The 24197-nt window shown below is 35.5% G+C and overlaps 1 protein-coding gene across 1 annotated transcript in view; it reads right to left on the bottom strand.

Moving 5' to 3' along the window:
• Dmd (dystrophin) overlaps positions 1-24197 on the bottom strand; it is a 2056279-nt gene that overhangs the window by 535018 nt on the left and 1497064 nt on the right. The window contains exon 54 of the mRNA XM_031364700.1: positions 16570-16759. Coding sequence (XP_031220560.1) covers positions 16570-16759 — 190 coding nt within the window. The remainder of the gene's footprint in view (positions 1-16569; positions 16760-24197) is intronic.

The raw sequence follows: 24197 nt of genomic DNA, 5'->3' as shown, positions 1-24197 counted from the left end.
CAAATATCTTATGATTTTCCTTTAGGTTAAATTTTACATGTTGTCCCCAACCAAAATGATTTTATTACTAAAAACACACATCACTTCTATAATCCAAATAAAAATATATTTCTCCTTTCTTAGCTATAATTTTGAGAAATTGATTATAAGCTCTATCTTGTTTAACAAAATGTATTTATATGAAGGAGACACTGTCTAAATCAAAGCCGAAACATAATTATGACAAATTAGTTGTTAGTATTATTTGCTTAAATTGAAGGATTAAATCTACAAAAAAAGTTTTCCTTTAGAGTACTATAATTTGGTCATGCTAGACTAATGTTATAATTTAATGTCATGAGCCATTAGATCATAACATTAAATTAATGATCATGTGTCAGATGGAAGCATGGGCAGTTTTATATAATATGCAAATGGAAAAGGAATGAAAATGGCAATGTAAATCTTCTAGAAACCATCTGGCTTAGCTTTCCTTCATGCTTCTCCCCAAACAGTGGTAGGAATAAACAATACTACTCCTGATTGAATATTTTTTGGAGATGGAGACAGCAAATGAAAAATACTTCAATATAAGCAGAAAGCTGTTATTTTCTCTATTTATTTACTTCTCACAATCTGTTTTGTAAGACTAAATTTCTCAACCACCAGAGCTAAATGGACACACTCAAGTATCTAGTTAAGCTGTTCTCAGATTTAAGTGGGTAGAAATAGCTAAAGCCTAGGCAGATTTGCTGGCCCATCTACAGATAGTTGACATATACTTTCGGCACATAAGAACCAGAATGGTTAAACAACCTAAATTTGGAGATATATTCTTCTTGTCTAGGTCTGACATTTTCTTTTCTTGCCCCTCCTCTCTTTCTTTCTCTGATATTCTTTCTTTTCTAAAGCATTATTTGACAGAAATGTAAACATATACACATCTGTAAATATGTATATATATGCATAAAACATGCAATTTACTACATACACATATGTGAGAAAAATCTTGTGAAGTTATGGATGTGTAGTATATGTGAGAAAGTCAGACACATAAATGAAGTAATCTGACTGGCACATACTGTGAATAATTGAAGAGGAAGTGTATTTTGCACAGCTACATCTGACTAGTATACTTACTTTGAAGCTACATAGAGAGGTATAATTTCATGCTATGCTTATCTTTATAGTAAAGAAGTAATATGTGACATGATTGGAAAATTTAGAAAATTCTGAAATCATGACTAAAAATCTAGATTACCAATAATGCTAAAACAAACAAAAATACCAGCATTCACATTGACATCTTACTAAAGGTCTCTGCCAAATTCGCACCCACATTTTCTATAAGATAAATGTGAGAGCTCCAAAACTATTGAATTCCTCAAATCACACAAGCTACAAGAAACAATAGAAAATGTTTTATATTCTCTGATAATATTATTTCCAAAAAAATACTTCAAGGATTTGACTATTAACTAATTTATTCTTATTTTGTACTGCATTTAAAAATATACATAAAATATCTGTTACTCCTTCAATTTTTAAATGTATATTTTGATTGTATAAAACATCATTAATGAGGGAGTAACCAACAAATGACTGGCCCAGCTTGAGATCCATCCCATGGGTAGACACCAATACCTCTACTATTAATGATACTCTGTTATGCTTGCGGACAAGTGTCCAGCATGTTATCCCAGAGAGGCTCCACCCAACAGCTGAGTCAGACAGAATAGGACAAAGAATTGCAGGCCCTGAAGGGGATAAGTACGCCATAGGAAGACCAAGAGAGTCAACTAACCTGGACCCTTGGGGCTCTCAGAGTCTGTACCGCTAACCAAAGAACTTACATGGTCTGTACCTAAGACTCCCAGCACAAATGTAGCAGATGTGCAGCTTGGTCTTCGTGTGGATTCCAAACAACTGGAGCAAGGGCTATCCCAAAAGCTGTTGCCTGTCTGTGGGATATGTTCTAGCTGGGCTGCCTTGTGTGGCCTCAGTGGGAGAGGATGTGCCTAGTCTCTCAGAGACTTGAAGTGCCAGAGTGTGTGTGGCAATACCCAGGGGACCCCCCATCCTCTTAGAGGAGAAGGGGAGAGGCAGGTGGAAGGATTGTAGAAGGGAGTGATTGGGAGGGAGGCATTGAGCAGGATGTAAAGTGAATAAATAAAACAATTAAATTAAATTAAAACAAACAAACAAATATCATTACTACCCATCATTAGATGTTTTCTATCATCTCTCATTGAAACTCAGGTATTTAGTAAATATGAAATTCCTATTCTCTGCTCCACATGCCACTGGAAATCATCTTTCATATTTCTAGCCATATGAACTTGACTATTCTAGGGCCTGCTATAAATGAAACCACAGTTTAAATTTTGTTTGATTTGCTGTTCTAGGCATAATGTCCCTAAAATTGGCTGATATTACTTCACCCTTTCAGTTTGTTGAAGTATTTTTGATTCTTATTCAAGATGCTGTTCTGATCATTTAAGAAATTAATTTCTGTTATTTGTTCAACCTCAATGAGTTGATGGGAAACAAATGGAAAACTTCAAAAAGAGCAATTTCGGTGAACAAGATCGATACAGCCTAGAGATAGATTTGAAATTGGTTTTCTATATAGATGTAAGTCAATTGAAAAGAAAATAAAACAATAGACATCAAAGGATATATGTAGAAAGAGAAGGAAGAGAGTGGAAAGAGATATATTAAAGAGAAAACTAAGATCTTAGAGCTACCATGTGCTCAGATTAGTGACAATATCCAAATAAGGTGACTAATGGGTATGCACAAGGCATGTGTATAACTCTTCTTGGAAGTGGTTCCTGCAGTGATAGCAGACATGCTCCAGATTATTTAAAGAAGAACATGCAAGTAAGAAATGCTGGCCTTTACTCAAATTATAAGCAATAAGTGAAATAAGTGACTAAAAATATAGTAAACCATGAAATTTCATGGAGGATTATACAGCAAAAGCTAGCTAGAATTCCTTGTTTGATTGGGGCATAATAGAATATATCTCCTTCTCTGGGTAATTAAAAAATACTGTACTTATTTTCATTATATTCTTTTTCTTCATAGCTAGGTCTAACCTACCGTCTTCTGCCAATTCCTACTACTCTTAGTTCCTCCTCGGGTGCATTTCTGTCTGACAAACTATTGGTTCTCTTTATTCTGCTGCAGAAAATTCCACTTGTCCATAATAGTTCACCTGAAAGGACACATTCAAGAATTCAATCAACAAATATATTCTTCTACTAGATATATACATTGTAAGAATATACTTGTTTCTTTTGTTATGGAAGGCAAATACATTTACAATTACCTAATCAAGTGTTGCATTCCAATAATAACACATTCCCCATCCCCAAACAGGATATTGGTTCTTTCTCATGGTAGGTAAAAATGCTATCTGAACCATTTCTATTTTTCAAGCACAGTGTATAACAGTTTTACTACCATTCATAAAACTATTGTAAAACTTAAAGTAGCATTTATGGAGGTAAAAACCTGAGAGGATGTCTTATCAAGTATTTCATAAGTATTCAAGTCTCATTTTATCTAGGGTCACAGCATTTAATTGAATCCAGTATTGAAATGTTGAAGTGGAAGCAAAGTATTGGGGTGGAAAATGACTGGCACAAAGGAGCCAAAAACCATTTCATTCTGCAGAGAATATTATTTCTCCAAGTCCTAGAGAAATATATGTGTATATATATATATATATATATATATATACTACATATATATGTATATGTATATGTATTTGTATATGTATGTATATATATATATATATATGTGTGTGTGTGTGTGTGTGTGTGTGTGTGTGTGTGTACACCCACACATGCACACACATATGCTAAGAGGTGAAAAAACATTAGACAGGCAAAAAGAAAATCTTTAGAGAATGCAAAGATGATATGTGTAATGACTCTGGATGTTGTAAGATGTAATTATAATACTGAAAAGTCAACATACTAACAGACCCCTCAAGGATAACAACAGATGTGCAAGCAACTGGAAATAATGTGTTGCTTTTTCACTATCAGGAAACAGAAATCCTTCTACCTATATTAATAGGATCTCCAGTAAGAAATGTTTTATATCTCTTATATTAATGTATCACTCTTTCACAACCAGGTATGATTTCTTCTATCTGTATGGGAAATACATAACTTATGGTCATACCTTTGTTCAAGAACTTTTCTTTAAAATTTGATACTGATAAAAAGTATACTTTCTCATCATGGGGGAAGTTGCATGGGCAGAAGGTATGTATGAAGGGACAGGAAGATGAGTGGGTTTGTGTTACATGATGTGAAACTCACAAAGAACCCATAAAAAGGTAAATAAAAAAGGCAACATTCTTACATTTCATTTTAATGTAATTTAGAAAACCACATAAACTACAAATAGAGCTCATGTGGAATGAAACCTCACATGCTGACAAACTAAACTATTTTGAATATGATCAATATTTAATTGATAACTAAAATGTTTTATTTTCAGAATTAACAAAGGTAGAAGAGAAATATTAAGATGGATATTAAAATATGGTTTTTTAAATATAGTACTGATTATTTTTTTCCAATTCAATGGGAAATGGAAGGTCTACCATTTACCATAAACCAGTCCTGGTAAATCTGCTCCCAGCACTCAAAAACTCTTCCAGGATAAAAGAAAATACAAGACAGTGATAGGAGTTCATTACTTGAGCTTTTCTGTACTCTAATTTTTCTTGACTTTTTTAATACTTGTTTGGATAAAAACTATGTGGGTCTGGGCCAGGTTCAGAGAAAGTGAGTGTTTGTTGAGCTCATTAATTTTCTCCTGTGATTCCTCTTGGCATTCACTGAAAACAATTTTATTTTATTTAATTTTAATTAGATTATTTTACACATAATTTGATCATATTCTTTTACCTCCCCCAACTCCTTGAGATCCTCCCCACCTCCCCAGTCACACAACATCAATTACCTTTCTGTCTTTCAAAAACAAAACATCTAAAGAGTCAAAACATACAAAAAGCAAACAAAATACAGTAAGGGAATAAAAACTAAAGCAAAACAAAACAAAGATTTTTTTTATTAAGTTTTCTGTAAGATCTTGATATCATTTCCTTTCTTGCTCAAATTTGGAAAAAAAAAAAAAACAAGCCATATTTAACAAAGTAGGTTTCAGGAATCTCAGATGTCTAGTTGAAAGCAAAGGATGACAAGTCAGAAACTTCCCCAAGGAGGTCACTATGCAAACCAAAAATCTGTTTTTATACTTTCAATATGATATATTTATTCTCAAAAAAATAATCCTATTAAAAAATGAAGTACAGAGCTAAACAAAGAATTCTCAACTGAGGAATACTGAATGGTTGAGAAGCACCTAAAGAAGTGTTCAACATCCTTAGTCATCAGAGAAATGCAAATCCAAACAACCCTGAGATTCTACCTCTCATCAGTCAGAATGGATAGGATAAAAAACTCAGGTGACAGCAGATGCTGGTGAGGTTGTGGAGAAAGAGGAACACTCCTCCATTCCTGGTGGGGTTGCAAGCTGGTACAACCACTCTGGAAATCATCCTGAGTGAGGTAACCCAATCACAAAAAAACACACATGGTATGCACTCTCTGATAAATGGATATTAGCCCAGAAGCTCTGAATACCCAAACTACAATCCACAAACCACAAGAAACTCAAGAGGAAGTAAGACCAAAATGTGGACACTTTGTTCCTTCTTAAAAGGAGGAACAAAATATCCATGGAAGGAGTTGCAGAGACTAACTATGGAGCAGAGACTGAAGGAAAGACAATTCAGAGACTGCTCCTCCTGGGAATCCTTCCCATATTCATTCATTAAATCCAGATACTATTGTGGATGCCAGCAAGTTCTGGCTGACAGGAGCCTGATATAGCTGTCTCCTGAGAGGCTCTGACAGTGCCCAACTAATACAGAAGTAGAGGCTCATAGCTACCCATTGGACTTAGCACAGGGTCCCCAATGAAGGAGCTAGAGAAAGGATCCAAGTAGCTGAAGGGGTTTGCAGCCCCTTAGGAGTAACAACAATATGAACTAACCCCGTACCCTCAGAGCTCCCAGGGACTAAAACTCCAAATGAAGAGTACACATGGTGGGACTAATGGCTCCAGATTCATATGTGGCAGAGGATGGCCTAGTCGGTCATCAATTTGAGGAGAGGCCCTTGGTACTGTGAAGGTTCTATGTCCCAGTGTAGGGAAATACCAGGGCCAGTAAGCAGGAGAGGGTGGGTTGGTGAGCAGGGGTTGGGGGGGAAGGTAACAGTTTCATTTTATTTTATTTCTCTTTCTTTCTTTTCTTTCTTTCTTCCTTCCTTTCTTTCTTTTTTATTGGAAGGGAAACTGGAAAGGAGATATCATTTGACATGCAAATAAAGAAAATATCTAATAAAAAATAAAAATAAAAAATGAAAAAAATAGGTTATTATGGTTTGTTTTATCTGGAGATTCTAAAGAGTTTTTTGAATCAATATTGATATTTAAGAACTAAAATATACTGAAGATTAACAAATATTTTTCCTTACTAAATGAAGACTCAGCATGCATAGAAGCCAATGCTTTTAAGTTTGTATCTGTCCATTCTCATATGAATCAAATGAGAATTATTTCTCAGGGGGTTCAGATCACAATGAATAGTACGGAAATTTATCACCAAATACATGCATAAAATGTAACTTTACTTGTCCATATAAATATAAGAATAAATGTAATAACATGCTAATTATATTTATTGTGTACTTACTATATGTCAGGTACTGTTTTATGAATTTCATAGATATGATTTCATATCAGTTTCATAAAATATGTGAAATATAGATTTGGTTGTTTTTTTACTTATAGCAACATAATATAAAAGCAATTAAAAAATAAGTTCATGGTCAGCAGGAATCATAACTATGGTTTAAAGCTACACATCCAAACTTCAAAGTATTAAATACTGTCCTTCCTAGCTTTTCTTAAAGGAAGCAAAAGAAAAAAATAACCGATTATTTATAATGCAGATAAATGTCTTCAGGAATTAAGAAGGAGATGGGAGACTTTCAGCTAAGGGAACAGGTATTGATGTCAATATGACTTTTTCTTCACAAGTAAGTAGCATTTGGGTAAGCTGAGATGAGGAAGGGAAATTATAGAATGAACTGGTTGTAATGCAGAACTCAGAGCAGCTGTGGTTACTAGCACTAGGCCTGCACAAGAGCAGCACTGTCCATAGTCAATCATGGATGGAGGTGGAACACATGGGTCCTTGCTTAATAAACTATTGACTACTGAACAATTCCTGGGGTAAGAATAGTCATTGTTTTCAGTTGTGCACCTGCTGGTGAGTACACCAATTCTAATTATTCATTTCAAACCCATGGTCACATAGGTGGTTCTGGTTATTTAAACTAAGTGTGTCAAAACAAACAAACAACCCTTTTCAGTTTCCCACAGGAATGTGGGAGAGGGATTTATAGGAAAGTTTTTGTTAGGAAAGGAAGATGGAGATAAGGCATATATTACATATAAGTATAAAACTGTCTAAGCGTGAATATAATTGTTAAAAAAATATAACTCTAGTCTTGTTTGATGTTCATTTTGTAGGAATTGAGGATTTATTGAAAGACAAAGGAATGAGTAAGTTTAGAACTCAGCTTTGAGGCCGATCCTTGACAGCAAGGTGAAGGAGTGTACAAGGGTTTTTTGTAATGTTTTAAGAAGTCATAAAAATGTTTGGGAGAGTCATGTGTTTATTTAATTGACTAATAAATATTTATTATAACACCCATCACACACAATATAGTATCTTGACAATAGGAATACATAAGTAAATGAATTCCTGTTTAATCTCTTCTTGCATAAAATCTACATTCTAGTTAGTATTTAGGTTATGCTTTAGGGAATTTAAACTGCAGGGTGAATTGGAACAAGCAGTTGACAGAAATGTGTTGAAGCAGATACAAGCAAAGAGTAACACAAATTATAGTAGTAGTAAGTAAAGGGTACTACATAAACAATCTTGTAGGAAAAAATCCAGTGTTCAGAAAAGAAAATGTAAAATTGACATAAAAAAGAAGATGTATAAATAAATTCATGATCTGAAGTCTCCCAGAAGAGAGGTTATAGTGTTGAATAGTAAGAGATAAAAGACATGGCCTGGGTTGTATCTTACTGAGTTTGCACTTTGTCTAAGATATGTTAGTTAAGAAACTCCAACATTCAATAAGACATGTAGGATGAATCTTGCAAAGAGAACAGAATACTTGAATCATTGGTTTAATGGAGATGAGCAGTCTATTTAGAAAGAAATATAATAGATTCCTGACACTTATGAAGTATTGATTGACTATTGAGAGGAGATGAGATGAAAAAAATCAAGGGAATACATGAAATAGATACTCGGGGAAATGATGCATAAGGAACATGTCATTGGGCAGATGGAGAGGGATTCTGCCAGCCCTGCAATTCAAGAGGAGGGAAATTGTTCAGTGGTCAAGTATAACAGAACAAGTACACATCTTTCTGGCAAAAAGAGGCCTTAACAAGAACATTTACATCTGATCATGACCTGATTTCATAGAGTGCATTTCAGCGGAGAAACATGCAGAAACTAGAAAGAAAAATGTGAAACAAAATGGATGTCTAGGGAGCCTAATATTTCTTTGAACTGACAGATTCCAATGAGGTGAATGATTTGAAATTTCTTTTCTGATATTTAGGGTTTGACTTGAATTGCTGAGCCAGCTCAGAGTAATAAGCAGGATAGCAGGATCCTCAGAAGGTCAGAAAGTCAAACAGAATTTCAAACACTCATTTTTCCCTATATAGTTTGCAATTGGTCAATCCTCCAAATATTTAGCATTTCATGAAAATAAGATTATGGTAATATTCATACAATCGAAACATGCAGCACTATGCTTGGTCATAGTAAGTATTTAAAGAATATTAGTTATCATTATTTATTATAATAGTTGGACAAAATATACTATTTTAAATCCCAGAAACATATTTTACTGCTAGTATTTGATTTTACATGATTTCCCTCCTAATCTGGAAGAGTGAAACACAAATTAGTTAATTTCTAGTGATATACCATAGATAAATTACATACTTTCTCCAATTTTATTCTCTGTAATTAAAAATGGAAATAGTCCTAGTACAGCATCCTGTTTTTAGAAAATCAAATTAGAAAATGAAAGTATAATTACTTTGGTGACTATAAAATATTAAAACTGTATTATTACTTAATGTAACTTTGATTCATTGGTTGTAAAGAGTGAAATTTTAGATTTATAGATTCAGTTTGACTTTTGCCTAATGGTAATTAATAATATTAACAAGGACCTTTCACTTAAGAATGCGTTTCAAAGTGCTTTTATATTTATTACCTTCTAACAAAAAATCTCTGTGAAGTATAAAAGACAATGGTCATTACAGGCTACCAAAATTGCCTTTGCAGTATGCACAGTGTCTTCTCTTTGATAGAGGCTTTTCTTTTTATTTATAGATATAAAATATATAATCTGATAGTTAAAGTTGGAAATTATTCAACATAGTACATCATATGCACCATTTTGTATTATTTCCTAGTAACATAGCAATATTCAGACAAGTTGGTTCTGAAGATTTCAATACTTTCAACTCACATGTTTCAATATGAACAAGATATAACATGGCCAAAGTAGTCCAACCTTTATAATGATGTCTTGAAATTCAAGTCATATTAAACATGTTACACTATGTTCATAGCAACCTTCTTCATAATACCCAGAAGCTGGAAAGAATGTTTTCTACTGAATTCATTTCAAATAGCATAAAGGAAGGGATCAGTGAATATAAACACTGGGCTGCAGGAAGATTTTAGTAGCATTTAAGTGGATTTCTGGGTGAGCCATGGGGAGTTTCAGTAACAGTATCAATATGTGTATAAGTAATATCATCTCTTTCTATGGTTTACATGTCGAAGTCCTTCAAGTTTTATTCCTTTAACTAGGATTGTCTCCACAATTTAGATGTACAGTCACAACTGCTTCAAGGGAGGTAATTTTCTCCCTTGCATAGGTGCCTCAAAACAAGCACATTCTTGGCATTCATTCCTCCCCAAAACTGTTTGTCCTCAAGATTCCTGAGTCAGTGAACATGCTGACTGCCCATATTACCTCAGATTATCTCATTGCTGCCTCTTAAGGAGTGCAGCAAAATAACCATGTAACTTCCAAACAACCTTCTTCTAGAGTTCATGTGTCCAATGTCACTCACTGCCTTAATCATTTTACTAAAATTATAATTAATTTCTTGGTTGCAATACTCGCTGAACACTAAGATATGACAACTCAAAGACTATAGATAAACTCAAACTTTTAAAAAATAGTGTCAGTGGGGGAGAGGAAAAAACCAGTTTATATTCACTAAGTCTTTTTATCACAGTGTTGCCTCTTTGGTGGAAAGTAACATGTATCTTATTCTTAATCCTGACCACATCCTGTTAAGTATTGCAGTTCCTGTATGTGTGTGTCATGTGGTTGGGCAGTAAAATAAGGTAGTAAGTGTTAATGACAACAGAAAGGGACTCAGGACAATGGAGAAAGGGTTAAGAAAGGTATGAAGAGAACATGATTAAAAGCAATATAAATTAAAAAATGGGATCTATCTTTATCACCAAAACCAATTCTCTATTTTATCATAGTGTTTATATGACTTTCTCTTATCTGATCTACCCAATCTCATTTCTGGTAGCAGCAACTTTATCTACACATACAGGAGTTCCTTCAGGATCTCAAAATAAGCCACTACTATGCCATTTTCAAAATTGAGACAAGATCTTGGTATGTCAACTAGGCTGACCTCATTATTATCTTTCTGGCCTAGTCTCTCAAATGCAGGAGTTCTCCGAAAGTACCACTTGGGACCTTCTTCTCAAATATTCTTAAACACAACTTTCTCTAAATAGCATTTCTCAATCTTTGTTTGGTGTCATGGCCAAGATATGGTGTGATCAATCTAACTTGAATTTCTTCAAGGTCTAACTTAAGGGTTAGTATTTTAAAAATCTCACCCAATACATAAACAAGGTTAAAATATGTTTTTGAATATTTTCTGGCCTTCAGACAGGTATAGATCTACCTGTCTAGCTTTTAACACTTATGACATGGCTTCTATGTCCTTGGTGTGCTCTCTGGCACAAAGATCCACCTCTCTGTATGTATGTTGTCATCACTATACCTAAAGCACCTGATGGACGTTTAGTAAAGACTTTCCAATGTAATAAAAGTTTAAATGGTAGGAATATAACTTGCATGTCAATGTGATGATAATAATATTTTTACACATGTAGAACAGTAAGAGAACACCAGACAAAAGGTATATATATAGAATCACCCTCATGATCTCAAGAAACAATAAAAATAGGCAGATTAAAAAATATAGACCAATGAAAACCCATTGGGAATAGTAAGCATACTGAAGGTTTCCTTAGAATTAGATATCCACAGACCATTTCTATTATACAATATCCCATGAAATGTGAGGTTTCAATTTATTTAAGGTGCTTGATTATGTTACCTTGAATGAACATGTGGATCAAGATTTTATATAAGAAACACTGAATAATCTAATATTTCAATCATCTCAATAATGTATCAGAAAGCAAACCTGTCATAATTTATAGGTATATTCAGATGTATAATTCAAAGTTTACCAAAGTGGTTTCCCTGGCAGTATTTTATTCAATATATGAGAACTTTTCATGATATTGGTAAATAAAATGTTGGCAATTATATAGATAAATGAAATGAAGTAACTAATGTTGATACACACATACACACCAGAGGGGGAGGGAGGGAGGGGAGAGGAGGGAGAGAAAGACAGAGAGAAGCACATTCCTTACTCACTTCTTAGACTACTTCCCACCCACATGCCTATAGCCACGCAACTTCTTCACAAGATAGTACTACAATGATATCAAATTTTTACTTAAAGAAAGTGATGTCTATTCCTGGTTGTTAGCTTGATTACATCTGGAATGAACTACATTCCAGAAATGGAGGGCACATTTGTGATCAAGATCTTGAGGCTGGAAGACATGTTTCTGATCTGGATCTTGACATGGAGATCTTGAGGCATAGTAGCCATGAAAACCTTAGGCCCTGACAAGGTAGTACATATCTTTAATTACAAGAGACTCTGGTCAAGCAAATCTCTGAGTTCAAGGTTGGCCTGGGACAGAGCAAGTTCCAGATCCAGGCATGGTGGTATACACCTTTAATCTGGGCCACATCTTCTCCTGGAGTCCTATATAAGGACATTGGAAGAAAGAAGATTCACTCTTCTTCAACTTCTTGTACTTACTTGCCAGCACATCTGCTGGAATCTACTTCCACAGAAGGCAAGCATAAACAACTAGCTTCATGGGACTGAGCAAGTACTAGATCCTTGGACTTCCTGGTCACAGCTGTCCATTGTTGGGTAAATTGGACTACAGACTGTAAGTCATTACAATAAATTCCCTTAATATATAAAGACATTCCAAAAGTTCTGTGACTGTAGAGAACCTTAAGACAGACACCTTTTCATCTGACCAAACACTACCACATCCTTAAGTGAGACTGTTATGTTTCCAATATTTAATACCATAGAATATTAACCACATCATCTATGAATGCTCTAATTTTGTGATGTTGTATATAATGGTCTTGCATTTAATTTGCAGAGCAAAGTTTCAGCATCTTATTTATAGCCACAGTGCACACTTTGGGCACTATACCTTGTAAGTTGTTAGTAAGTTAACCAACTTCTATTTGGAACTTCCAAGTGAAACCTCAGGTATCATATCTTCTTGTACTGCTACTGGGAATGTTATAGTTTCAAAGGGAAAAGTTCAATGTAATGTGTGACAATTGTAGCTTTGCCAGATGTAGGGTATACCAAGAAACAGTGTTACCCTTAAGGCAGATGCCAAAGCTTCCATTTTAGAAGGACAAAATTTTTATTTCTTAATCATCTCTAATCATCTCTTTTAACTATATCAATTAAATTTTAGCTGGTAAATTATTAAAATTTGCATGTACAGTATTCCAAGAAACGGTGTATGCTATCCCAGAAAAAGCCGTAAGTGGCAGCTCTGAAGAAAAGATGTACCACATTTATCTCCCATTTCCAAACTTCTTTTATGATTACTCTGCCTTTGTGAGTGTGTGTGTGTGTGTGTGTGTGTGTGCACGTGTGTGCATGTTTGGTGATTTGGAGGCGAGGCCTTGTTGGAGGATGCGTGTCAGTGTGGGGTGGGCTTTAAAGCACTGCTGAGTGAGGAAGTTCTTCTCTTTAGTGGACAGTCAGATGAAGATGTAGAACTCTCAGCTCTTCATGCACCATGCCTGCCTGGATCCTGCCATGCTCTAGCCTTGATGATAATGGACTGAACCTCTGAACCTATATGTAAGCCAACAGCAATTAAATGCTGTCCTTATAAGCCTTGGTCTTGGTGACTCTTTGCAGCAATCAAACACTAAGACAAAGAATCATGTAAGATTTACAAAACTTGTGGAATATTTGCAAAGGTATGAAGTCATTCAATTATTTAACCAAGTTTTTTATTATTTATTTATTTATTTATAAGATGAACCATTATTATTTTTATCAGCTCTCTTAGGTCCAAAAGAAAATATTTGGACAGAAAAAGAATCAGATTCAATTATTAATTCAGTTTTTTAACTTTTGAAATAAATGTCAAATTAAGCATTCTTAAATATTCACTGCTCAGGATCTATATGGTATTATATAAAAGTTTGATATCTTAAATAGTCCAGCTAGACTATCACAAATAACTATAAGAAAGATGTCTTCATCATAGTGTGTGGGCAAGCAGAATATTATTCTTGACCTTAGTTAAGAAAACAAATACCCTTTTTACTAATATACTAGGGACTTTTAATATGTTTCAGGGTAAAATGTATTCATTAATTTTATTAAAGAATCTCATGATTTATAATATATACAGTGCTCATAGACCCCACAAATTATAATTCTTGATGAGAGAATTAAATAGATATTGAAGTACCTAATAACCAAAGGCAATAGTCAATATAGGGATAATAAGAGTTTGTCTCAATATATGGAACAACTGGCAATTTCAGAAAATAATTTTAAAGTATTTATCATTTTTTCTCCATGCAGCAGTTTTTGTAGAAAACAAATCTGGCTCAGTTTTTGAGTGGACAGAGAACTCAAGATCTGCTGGGAGAGCTATCACTTTGACTAAGCATTTGGGTCCCTTCCTTTTTTCTTTTGTAATTAATAATACAGTTTAGTATAGGACTGGCAACATGCATTGGTAATGTTCAGGAATCTGAGACTGAGAATTACTAACTGAAAAGAACCAGAGTCCATGGTGAAAGCATTAGCCTTTAAAATTCACTACCTGAGTTCAGAGCCTCAGAACCTATGTAAAATCTTGATGTAAATCCAAGATAACTGCAGTAAATAGAAAGCAGTGACAGAATAATCTCCAGAAGCTCCCAGCTAGGGCCAGCAGCAGCCAAGAGTTCCGACCACAAGTAAGATGGTTAGGCATGGACCAGTACCCAAGGTCCTCCTCTGACCTCCACAAATGTGTTATATTTGGCCCCCTATAAATAATGAGCTGGCTAACCAGTAAAGAACCTGTTTATGAACAACACTGTTAACAACAACAACAAACTCACTCATCACTTTACACTAACACTTTTAAGAAGACCTTCCTTATTCTAAAATTAACATTTTCTGACTCCAACATTTTGAATGTTTGATGTGGCCAGCCTTAGAGATTAAAGATGCCTAGAGGTTCATCATTGGAGTTTATATGAGAAAAATAATTTGGCAAGTAAGAAATAGAAAACATGTCCAGATTTGAAAAGTATATACATACATTCATATATACATATATACATTTTAAATAATACAAGAAAGCTCATAGTTCTTTTCAGAGTAATTTCCAATTATTTTTGAAAGAAATATAAATAATCAAAACACAAATTTTCTTTCTTCCCTATTCATACTTAAAAAGAAATATAGCCAGTTTTTAATTTAATTATTTAGATTTTATAATTTCTAAAGATTATAACTTATACATGAATAGTGCATATATAAATACAAATATAGGAGATCATATCTTTGATTTCTACCTGACTTATACTATTTTGAGAGGAAGTCTACTAAATATCTGACAATAAGGTATTAAAGTAATTTGATCAGTCTTGATTTTCAGCATAAGTTATTTAAAAAGCTATGCAATCAAAGCTGTACTGTTTATCAATCATAGTTGCAGGAAAAATGTGAACCCATGTACCAATTAAAATTCTACTATGGCTTTGTAACCATTTATAAGATGAAATAAATTTTTATTTATGGAATGGCATAAGCCATGGAATGGCTATAACACTTCAATCACTGTTTAATTATTCATCTAAGATTCAGCCAAAATAAAATCTGGATTCACATGACTTTTACATGGGAGATCTCAGCAGAGATAAAGTCCGAAACTATTTAATTCTAATTACCTCCACAGGAGCAAACAAAACTAGCATCATTGTGGATAGGCAAGTGGGGCCAGAAAGATAAAAATGAATAATAAGTTCAAGGTATAATAAAGTCGTTGTTGTTATCTACTCTCTGCACCAAAAGAACAAATTAACCAATTGTCACATCAAAATAGTCAAGGAAATTCTTTAAATTATTATGTCAGAGTATATTGTAGATACCAGTGGTGTTCATATATATATATATATGTATATATATATATATATACATATATATATACATATCAGTGGTATTCATATATATATATATATATATATATATATATATATATAGCAACAAAATCAGGCATAAAACAATGTTGCATAATTCAGAAAAATCCCATCAGTTATTAAGAATAAACCTTTGAGAACTCCTGAACTACAGAACATGATTCTACTTAAGCAATATTACTCTAGGCTTCTGTTTTTGCTGTTCATGCACACAGAATTACTAATTTTTGTTTCCAGGAAAAACAATTGTCTAAAAGTTCTACAATTACTAACTATAACAAATTTAGCAATCTCATTCATATTTTCACAGATCATGTTAGGAAGAAACTACAAAATGTCAGATTAACATTTTAGAATGTATTTGAAAGTAATGAAGGGAAACTGATTTAGTTACCAACACTAAATAAAACAGACAGTTCCTACAGATGCATTCCCTGTAAGACATTAAATAAACAGTGAAAAATGGCAACCATTTTAATTTAATAAACCAAATGCTGAACTTACTTCTCTGAGTTAAGTTTCTGCTTGACAAAACCTCTGCTATTTTGGCAAGTATTTTTTCTGGTCAAATAGATGTGTACTTTTTTTGAAGCTCATGGTATTTAATGAAATCACAAATGAGTCTTTTTACTGCCTCTGCCTCTTTTCTTCTTGCCCAAATGCTGAACTATATCAAGCTGAATAAAACAACTTTATTTTTGTCCCCAGTTTGTCAGTATCAAGTACAAATGCTTAGACTGCTTCATTTGGATTCACTTGATGGCCAAAGCTGAAACACTCAACTTACTTGCCATGGTTTCATCAGCTCTCTGACTCCCCTGGAGTCTTCTAGGAGCTTCTCCTTACGGGAAGCATCCTGTAGGACATTGGCAGTTGTTTCTGCTTCTGTAATCCAAGAAAGAAACTTCTCCAGGTCCAGAGGGAACTGCTGCAGTAATCTATGAGTTTCTTCCAAAGCAGCCTCTCGCTCACTCACTCTGCAAAGGGACAAACAGGCAGATGGAATTCATAAGTATCAGGATGGTATATCCATTGAACTCAATAAAATGAGCAAAGATGGTGTGCTGCTGAAGCTCTCCATTTAACCAACAACTAGAATACTAAGCTTTTGTTTAAGAATCATTTCTATTTAATCTAAAGGCCTCTTCTTGAAGGAAGGCATGCAAGTGGACCTATTAAAATTAAACAACAATGTGTTGGGGATGTGGCTCAATGGTAGAGTGTTTGCCTACTAAAGTCAGAGCCCTAAGTTCTATCCCTGGGTACTCCTGCAAGAAAATGAATAATAATTAAAGATTCGTATAAAAATGGATACACACACACATGAGAGGGAGAGAGACATTGTGGGCCTTACAAATTTTGTTCATAATGATTCCAATATCTTTCTTTCAACTTTAAGTTTGTGTTGAAGTTAATCTTCATAGGCAAAACCTTAAATTCCTTTGCTGTGCCCATCTTTGATATAACCCTGAGGCAAGAAACAAGAATGAAATAAGTAAAGTAAAAAATCAGGAAAATACAAACGGAGATTTGGGAGGTGAATACTGGAGGGAAGGGTTGAAGGTAAAGAGAGAAAAAACACTAAAATGAAAAAAAGATGCAAAGATAACATTTCACAGAAACAATTGTGGGAACTATCATCTTACCAAATATTGTATGGTTAAAAGTACTTCCTTAGGTTCATTCTGCATTACCTACAACTGAGGACATTTTCCAAAAGAAAAAAAAATGTATCAAGTTGAAAATGTAGAAACTTACAAATCAGACAGACAGTGGTTCAGTTTCCACTATCTTTTGCCTGTTGTGTGACATGGCTTGTTATTAACTTCTCTGATTTTTCATTTCCTCTTCCTCAGTAGCTACTGTATGATGAACATCAACTTCACATAGTATCATTCTTAATAAAATTGTTAGTAACTTCTGTCTACACCTCATTTTGGATTTCCCATTTTCTTTAAAATGGAAGAAATAAAAATCCCTTAGGAGAATTTTAAAAATCATACTTTGTAATTGTATGTATTTCTATATAAAGTATACATATATATATGGATATATATATGTGTGTATGTATAATATATATGCATATGTACTTTATATACAAATATATAAATACATACATACATATGTATATGTGTATTTGTGTATATATATGTATATACATGTATTTATGTATATATACATATATATATGTATGTATGTGTGTGTGTGTATATATATATAGAGAGAGAGAGAAGAGAGAGAGAGGGAGAGAGAGAGAGAGAGAGAGAGAGAGAGAGAAGGAGAGAGCATATAATGTGGATACTCACACAAATGCCCTGAGCAAAGATCTGCATAATAATAGCTCAGGAGGGAAAATTGCCTTAAGCAGTAACAGTTCCATCTAAAAAGATTCAGGTAAATTTTGTCTGCAATGAGGAAATTAGTACTCTATTTAAATGCCTTATTTGCCTTCGACGACTACACAAACACTTTCTGGGATTAAACATAAGCTAAAAATGGATTTCAAAAAATTGAACACTCAAATATGATACACACTGCTTGTTAAGATGTGATTGTCAATAATTATGCAAAACTGCAATTTATTTTAGCAGCAACTTTATCATGGGATGTGCAAAGCAGGCAATAAACAACTCCTGCCGAGCTGGCGGCAGCAGAGCCCCCAGAAGAGCTGTTTATTCATCATGGGTAAGGTTTTTGCTGAGCACACAGTCTTTCACCATGTAGTCTCAGCATTCATACTGGATAAAAATCTTCTGTCTATGTTAACTGGTAGAAGAGAGAGTATGTGTATGAGGCTACCACTATTAGAAAAACATAACCATTGCACTAAGCTATTTATCAACTCCTAAATAAATGTTAATACAGTACAGGTAAAAGGTACCATGGGGTTCTGGTTAGGCAAAGTAGTTAAATCTGGGACAGCTGGAGGGCCATACCAGAGTACTGATTTTCATAGTTGTTAGGTAAAATGTCAGTCCCAATAGAAACACCCAAATTGCTGTCTATTTATTGGCATTTCAAAACTCTTCCATTGTTACAGCTCTGAGAATGTGAATATGAAAGATGGGTATGTACTATACAGAAAAACTCCTGAGTAGATTCCGACAATCAATGGTACTGACGGGCAAAAGAGACAGTTTTATGCAGTTTATGCTAAGAATTCTCCTATCTCCAGCCTAAAACACATGCTAGAAATAAGCTGTTCCACTCTAGAAGATAAATGCTGGGTTAGACATTGGCTTGTTTTTGAATATAGTCTGGTTTCAATACATAAAAGGACATTATGAAAGTTTCTCCTGGCAGAATGAAGCTTAGAAGATTAGACAGTACATAGTATTCTTGTTGTCATCTTCATGCTGGGACATTCGACATCTGAGCTCCTCTGCCCTTAAATGAGAAATACCACTCACCTTCTGCCTCCACAGAAAGTAACCAGTAAAATACTTTCAAAGCAGGCTGTAGAAAGTCAGAGGAAATGGCTTTAGCCAGATGATATGATTTTTACCCAAATCCTACCAGCAGATTTCTGCTTTGTAAATTGGGTCCTTGGGGAAGCAGAGGAACATTTTTCAGGATAGTAAGGCACCATTTTTTTCAAGGATACCCTTGTGGTCTGAAATATTGACAGCATCAGGCTGAATATTTTCTTACTCAGAAAATGCTTTAAAAGGAATTTAATGGAAGCAATGGCAGAAAATCTCTCCAAAAGATCTATTTTCCAAATTTCTTGGGTCACAGATGCAATTGTTGTTTCCTACTTGTGTGGGGGTTTTAATGACTACAAATTCACTCCTGGGTTCAAGGCATATACATTGAACTCCTATGTTTTAATTGTCTCAAATCTACCCAAGGAATAAGTGAAAGGTACTTAATTTCCATATCTGTGCATTCAAATTAGCTCTCAATGTGTCCCCTAATTTTTCATTTTCCTCAACCATATGGCTATGGATGGCTTATGTGATAAATAAAAATATAAAATATGATAATCATAAAGAAATAAAAGACTGGCTAAGGAGAAAAGACTGCAAACATGAATTATTTTAAAGTTTGGTTATTTAGGATATGCAATCCTATAGATCCTCAAGATAATTTCACTGTATTTTAAAGGTATAATGAGTATTTATAAGAAATTGTAAAACGGCTCTTTAAATTGTAATCTACTGTATTAAGTACTTTATATATAACAAAGCCTAATTATCACATTTCAAGCTAATAATTTAGTGATTTCTAAAGGTTTACCTCTCTTAGTACATATGTAGGGATGGTATGGAACACTGGTTTTAAAATATGATTCATGGATCAGCAGTCCCAGCAGCAGTATCTGAGAACTTATAAGAAATGCAAATTCTAAGCCTCAGGATAGACCTACTGAAAAAGGAACTCCCTGGTTGGAGTCCAACCAGCTGTGTTTTAACAAGCCTTCCAGGCATTTTGATAGCATGCTAAACTTCGAAAATCACTTCTGCTGGGGACAAAAGTTTGAGAACTTTTGAGAAAAGTTTGTGTAAATGGATGCTGGGATGTACTATTCAGATCTGTGCTGTTCAGATGGGTAGACTTCTTGTCCAGGTTTCTTGGAGTGTTGCTGGCTGAAGTTTCTCAGTGTCAGCATTATTTGAGAATTGGACACAGTTAAAAGGGCCTACTGATCCAAAGATGTTCTCTTCATCCCTGAAGCAGATTCAACCCACACACTGGCACACATCTGATATATGTTAAGTCTAGCTCTAGTGCACTCAGAATGATCCTGCGGGTGACCCTGGTTCCTCATTTGGAGTCAGGTGGGCCCAATTGTTAGCAGTCATGCTTTTGCATTCTGGCTTCTACTTCTGCTTTATGCTACTTAATTTCCTTGGTTTCCATCAGTTTCTTAGGAAACTGAATGGACCAGAAGTGTCATGTTAAGGAATTTATGTGGAGAGCTATATATTTTCTCATACACATTGTGATTTTCAAAGGAGATAATAGGGTTCTGAAATATCAGCTAGTAAAGAGTGTTTGAAGGAGTAAAGTTTTGGAATTATGAAACAGTGCAAACTTAGAGCAGTCCAAGAAGGTACTCATTCAGTTACAAAGCACAGAAAGCATGACCTATTAAACATGTGTCTGGTTTTCAAGGAGGTAACAAGTGCTCCCATCTGTCATTGTGAGCGCGCGCGCGCGTACACACACACACTGCTCTCTCTGAATAAATCTCTGAGCCTTCACTTTTTCCATGAATCTAAAATCACAAATTTGATGTAGGATAATCTCTTTTATTGGATATTTTCTTTATTTACATTTCAAACATTTTCCCTTTCCAGGTCTCCCCTTTGCAAATCCCCTATCACATCCACTCCCCCCTTCCTCTATGAGGGTGTGCTCCCCACACTCTTGCCTTCCTGCCCTGACATTCCCCTACTCTGAAGCATCAAACACCCTCAGGCCCAAGGGCTGCTCCTCCCACTGTTGTCCAACCCCTCCTCTGCCTCATATGTGGCTGGAGCCATGGCTCCAGGGTGGTCTGGCCAGTTGACACTGTTTCTCCCCAAATGGAGCAGCAAACTCTCTCAACTCCTTTTGTCCCTCCTCCAACTTCTTCATCAGAGACCCTGTCCAAGGGTTGGCTGCAAGCATCTGCCTCTGTATTTGTCAGGCTCTGGCAGAGCCTTTCAGAGATGGATCCTAAGGTGGGGCAGTCTCTGGATGGCCTTTCCTTAAGTCTCTGTTCCATACTTTGCCTCCATATTTCCTCCTGTGAATATTTTGTTCCCCTTCTAAGAAGCACTGGATCATCAACCCTTTGGTCTTCCTTCTTCTTGGACTTCATATGGTCTGTGAATTATATCTTGGGTATTCTGGGCTTTAAGGCTAATAGATGGAACTAGAAAATATCATTCTGAGTGAGATAACACAGTCACAAAAGAACACTCATGGTATGTATTCACTGATAAGTGGATATTAGGATAAAAGCTTGAAATAACCATGATACAACTTACATACCATATGAAGCTCAAGAAGAAAGAAAACTAAAGTGTGGATGCTTCAGTCCTATTCAGAAGGTGGAACAAAATAATCAGGGGAGGTAGTGGGTGGGAGGAACTTGGGAGGAAGGAGTGAGGGCAGAAAAAGGGGGGCAGGATCAGGTATGGGAGGAAACAGGGGAGATAAACAGAGGGTTAGGAAATTGAACAGAGATGTGTAGCAATGGGGGATGGAGAGCTAGGGGTAGCCAACAAAAAGTCTCAGATATCAGAAAAGCAAGACGCTCCCAGGACCCAATGGGGATGATACCATATCCAGAGTTTAGGCACAGCCCCTGGTTGAAGGATCAGGTCACCCACCCTTCTCTAAATTTTAACCCAGTATTGATCCTCTCTAAAGAAATACAGGGGCAAAGAGTGAAGCAGAGACTGAAAGAAAGGCCATCCAGAGACTTCCCCACCTGGGGATCCATCCCACATGCAGACACCAAACTCAACCACTATTGCTGATGCCAAGAAGTACATGCTGACAGGATCCTGATATGGATGTCCCTTGATAGGCTCTGCCAGAGCCTTACAGATACAGATGGGGATGCTTTCAGCCAACCATCAGACTGAGCATGGGGACCCCAATGAAGAAGTTAGAGGAAGGACTGAAGAAGCTGAAAGGGTTTGCAACCCATAGGAAGAACTACAATATCAACCAATTAGACACACTAGAGCTCCCAGGGACTAAACCACCAACCAAAGAATACACATGGTGGGACCCATGGCTGCAGCTGCATAAGTAGCAGAGGATGGCCTTGTGAGACATCAAATAGGAGGAGAGATCCTTGGTCCTGAGGAGGCTAGATGCTCTAGTGCAGGGGAATGCTAAGGTGGTAAAACAGGAGTGGGTGGTTGGGTGGGGGAGCACCTTTATAGAAGCAGGGCAGAAAGGGATGGGATAGGGAGTTTCAGAGGGAAAACCAGGAAGGGGGATAACATTTGAAATGTAAATAAATAAAATAACCAATAAAAAAATGTTTGCTCAATTGAACTAATTTTCATAAAATTAGGAACATTTTGGACAAACAGTTCAAATTGCAGCTGATTTCATTTTACTGTTAAAAACAAAACAAAACAAGACAAAAACCAAAAACCAAAAAACAAATCTTAGGGGGGAATGGGGGATATGCCCTAATTTTTTTTTTTTTTTTGATGCTCAGCCTGCCCACCAGATCCAACTAGGGCACAGTCAGTACAGGTGAGCTGCATGCTGTACCACACCCCAGACAGAGCTCCATCTCCTTCCCTCCTAAGGAGTCCTGCAGGACCTCAGGAACATTCATGTCCACCTGGGGCACAGGCAGCAGACATGAGTAGTATTCTGATCCCCGAACTCTATTATCAGGCTCAAGGTTCTTCTTGTCTCAGCTTCCCCCCCAACCCAAGGAGAAAGATCTAGCTATCACCAGGGGCAACACAAAAACAAAATTGACAAGAACCAGGACAATATGGCATCACCAGACACATGCAATCTACCAAAGTGAGCCCTTGATATCCTAACACATCCAGTCTAAGAAGGATGATAGATGCCTTTAAAAAGGAAATGCATAAATCCCTTAAAGAAATATAGGAAAATGCAATCAAACCAGAGAAGGAAATGAATAAAATTGCTCAAGACCTAAAAACAGAAAGAGATGAAATAAAGAAACTGAAGGAATCCTGAAGATGGAAAACCTAGGGAAGAGAACGGGAAGTACAAATGCTTCATCAACAGAATACAAGAGATGAAAGAGAGAATCTCTAGCGCAGAAGATACGATAGAAGAAATTGATACATCAGTCAAAGAAAATGTTATATTGAAAAAAGTTCTTGACACAAAACATTCAAGAAATCTGGGAAACTACAAAAAGACCAAACGTAAGAATAATAGGAAAAGAAAAGACTCCCAGCTCCAAGGATTAGAAAATATTTTCAACAAAATCATAGAAGAAAACTCCCCCCGTGTAAATAATGAGAAGCTTGTAAACAACAAAGCTTAAAATCACTTAAATAAAACATTAAATCTACAAAACAAAGTAAGAATATTAAAATCTACACAAAAAAAAGACCAAGTAACATATAAAGGCAGACCTATCAGAATTACAAAGAACTTACAATAGAGACTCTTTTTTTAATAGATATTTTCTTTATTTACATTTCAAATGATATCTCCTTTCCTGGTTTCCCCTCCGGAAAAAAAAAATCCCAGTTCACTCCCCCCTGCCCCTGCTCACCAACCCACCCTCTCCAGCTTCCTGGCCCTGGCATTCCTGTACACTGGGGCATAGAACCTTCACAGGAACAAGGGCCTCTCTTCCCATTGATTAATGATTAGGCCATCCTCTGCTACATATGCAGCTGGAGCCATGAGTTCCCCCATGTGTACTCTTTGGTTGGAGTTTTAGTCCCTGGGAGCTCTAAGGGT

Source organism: Mastomys coucha, chromosome X, assembly GCF_008632895.1.
Source record: "Mastomys coucha isolate ucsf_1 chromosome X, UCSF_Mcou_1, whole genome shotgun sequence".
In the NCBI taxonomy this organism is placed as follows: domain Eukaryota; kingdom Metazoa; phylum Chordata; class Mammalia; order Rodentia; family Muridae; genus Mastomys; species Mastomys coucha.
Note: the sequence above shows the minus strand (reverse complement) of the source record. Positions and strands in the feature narration are given on the sequence as shown.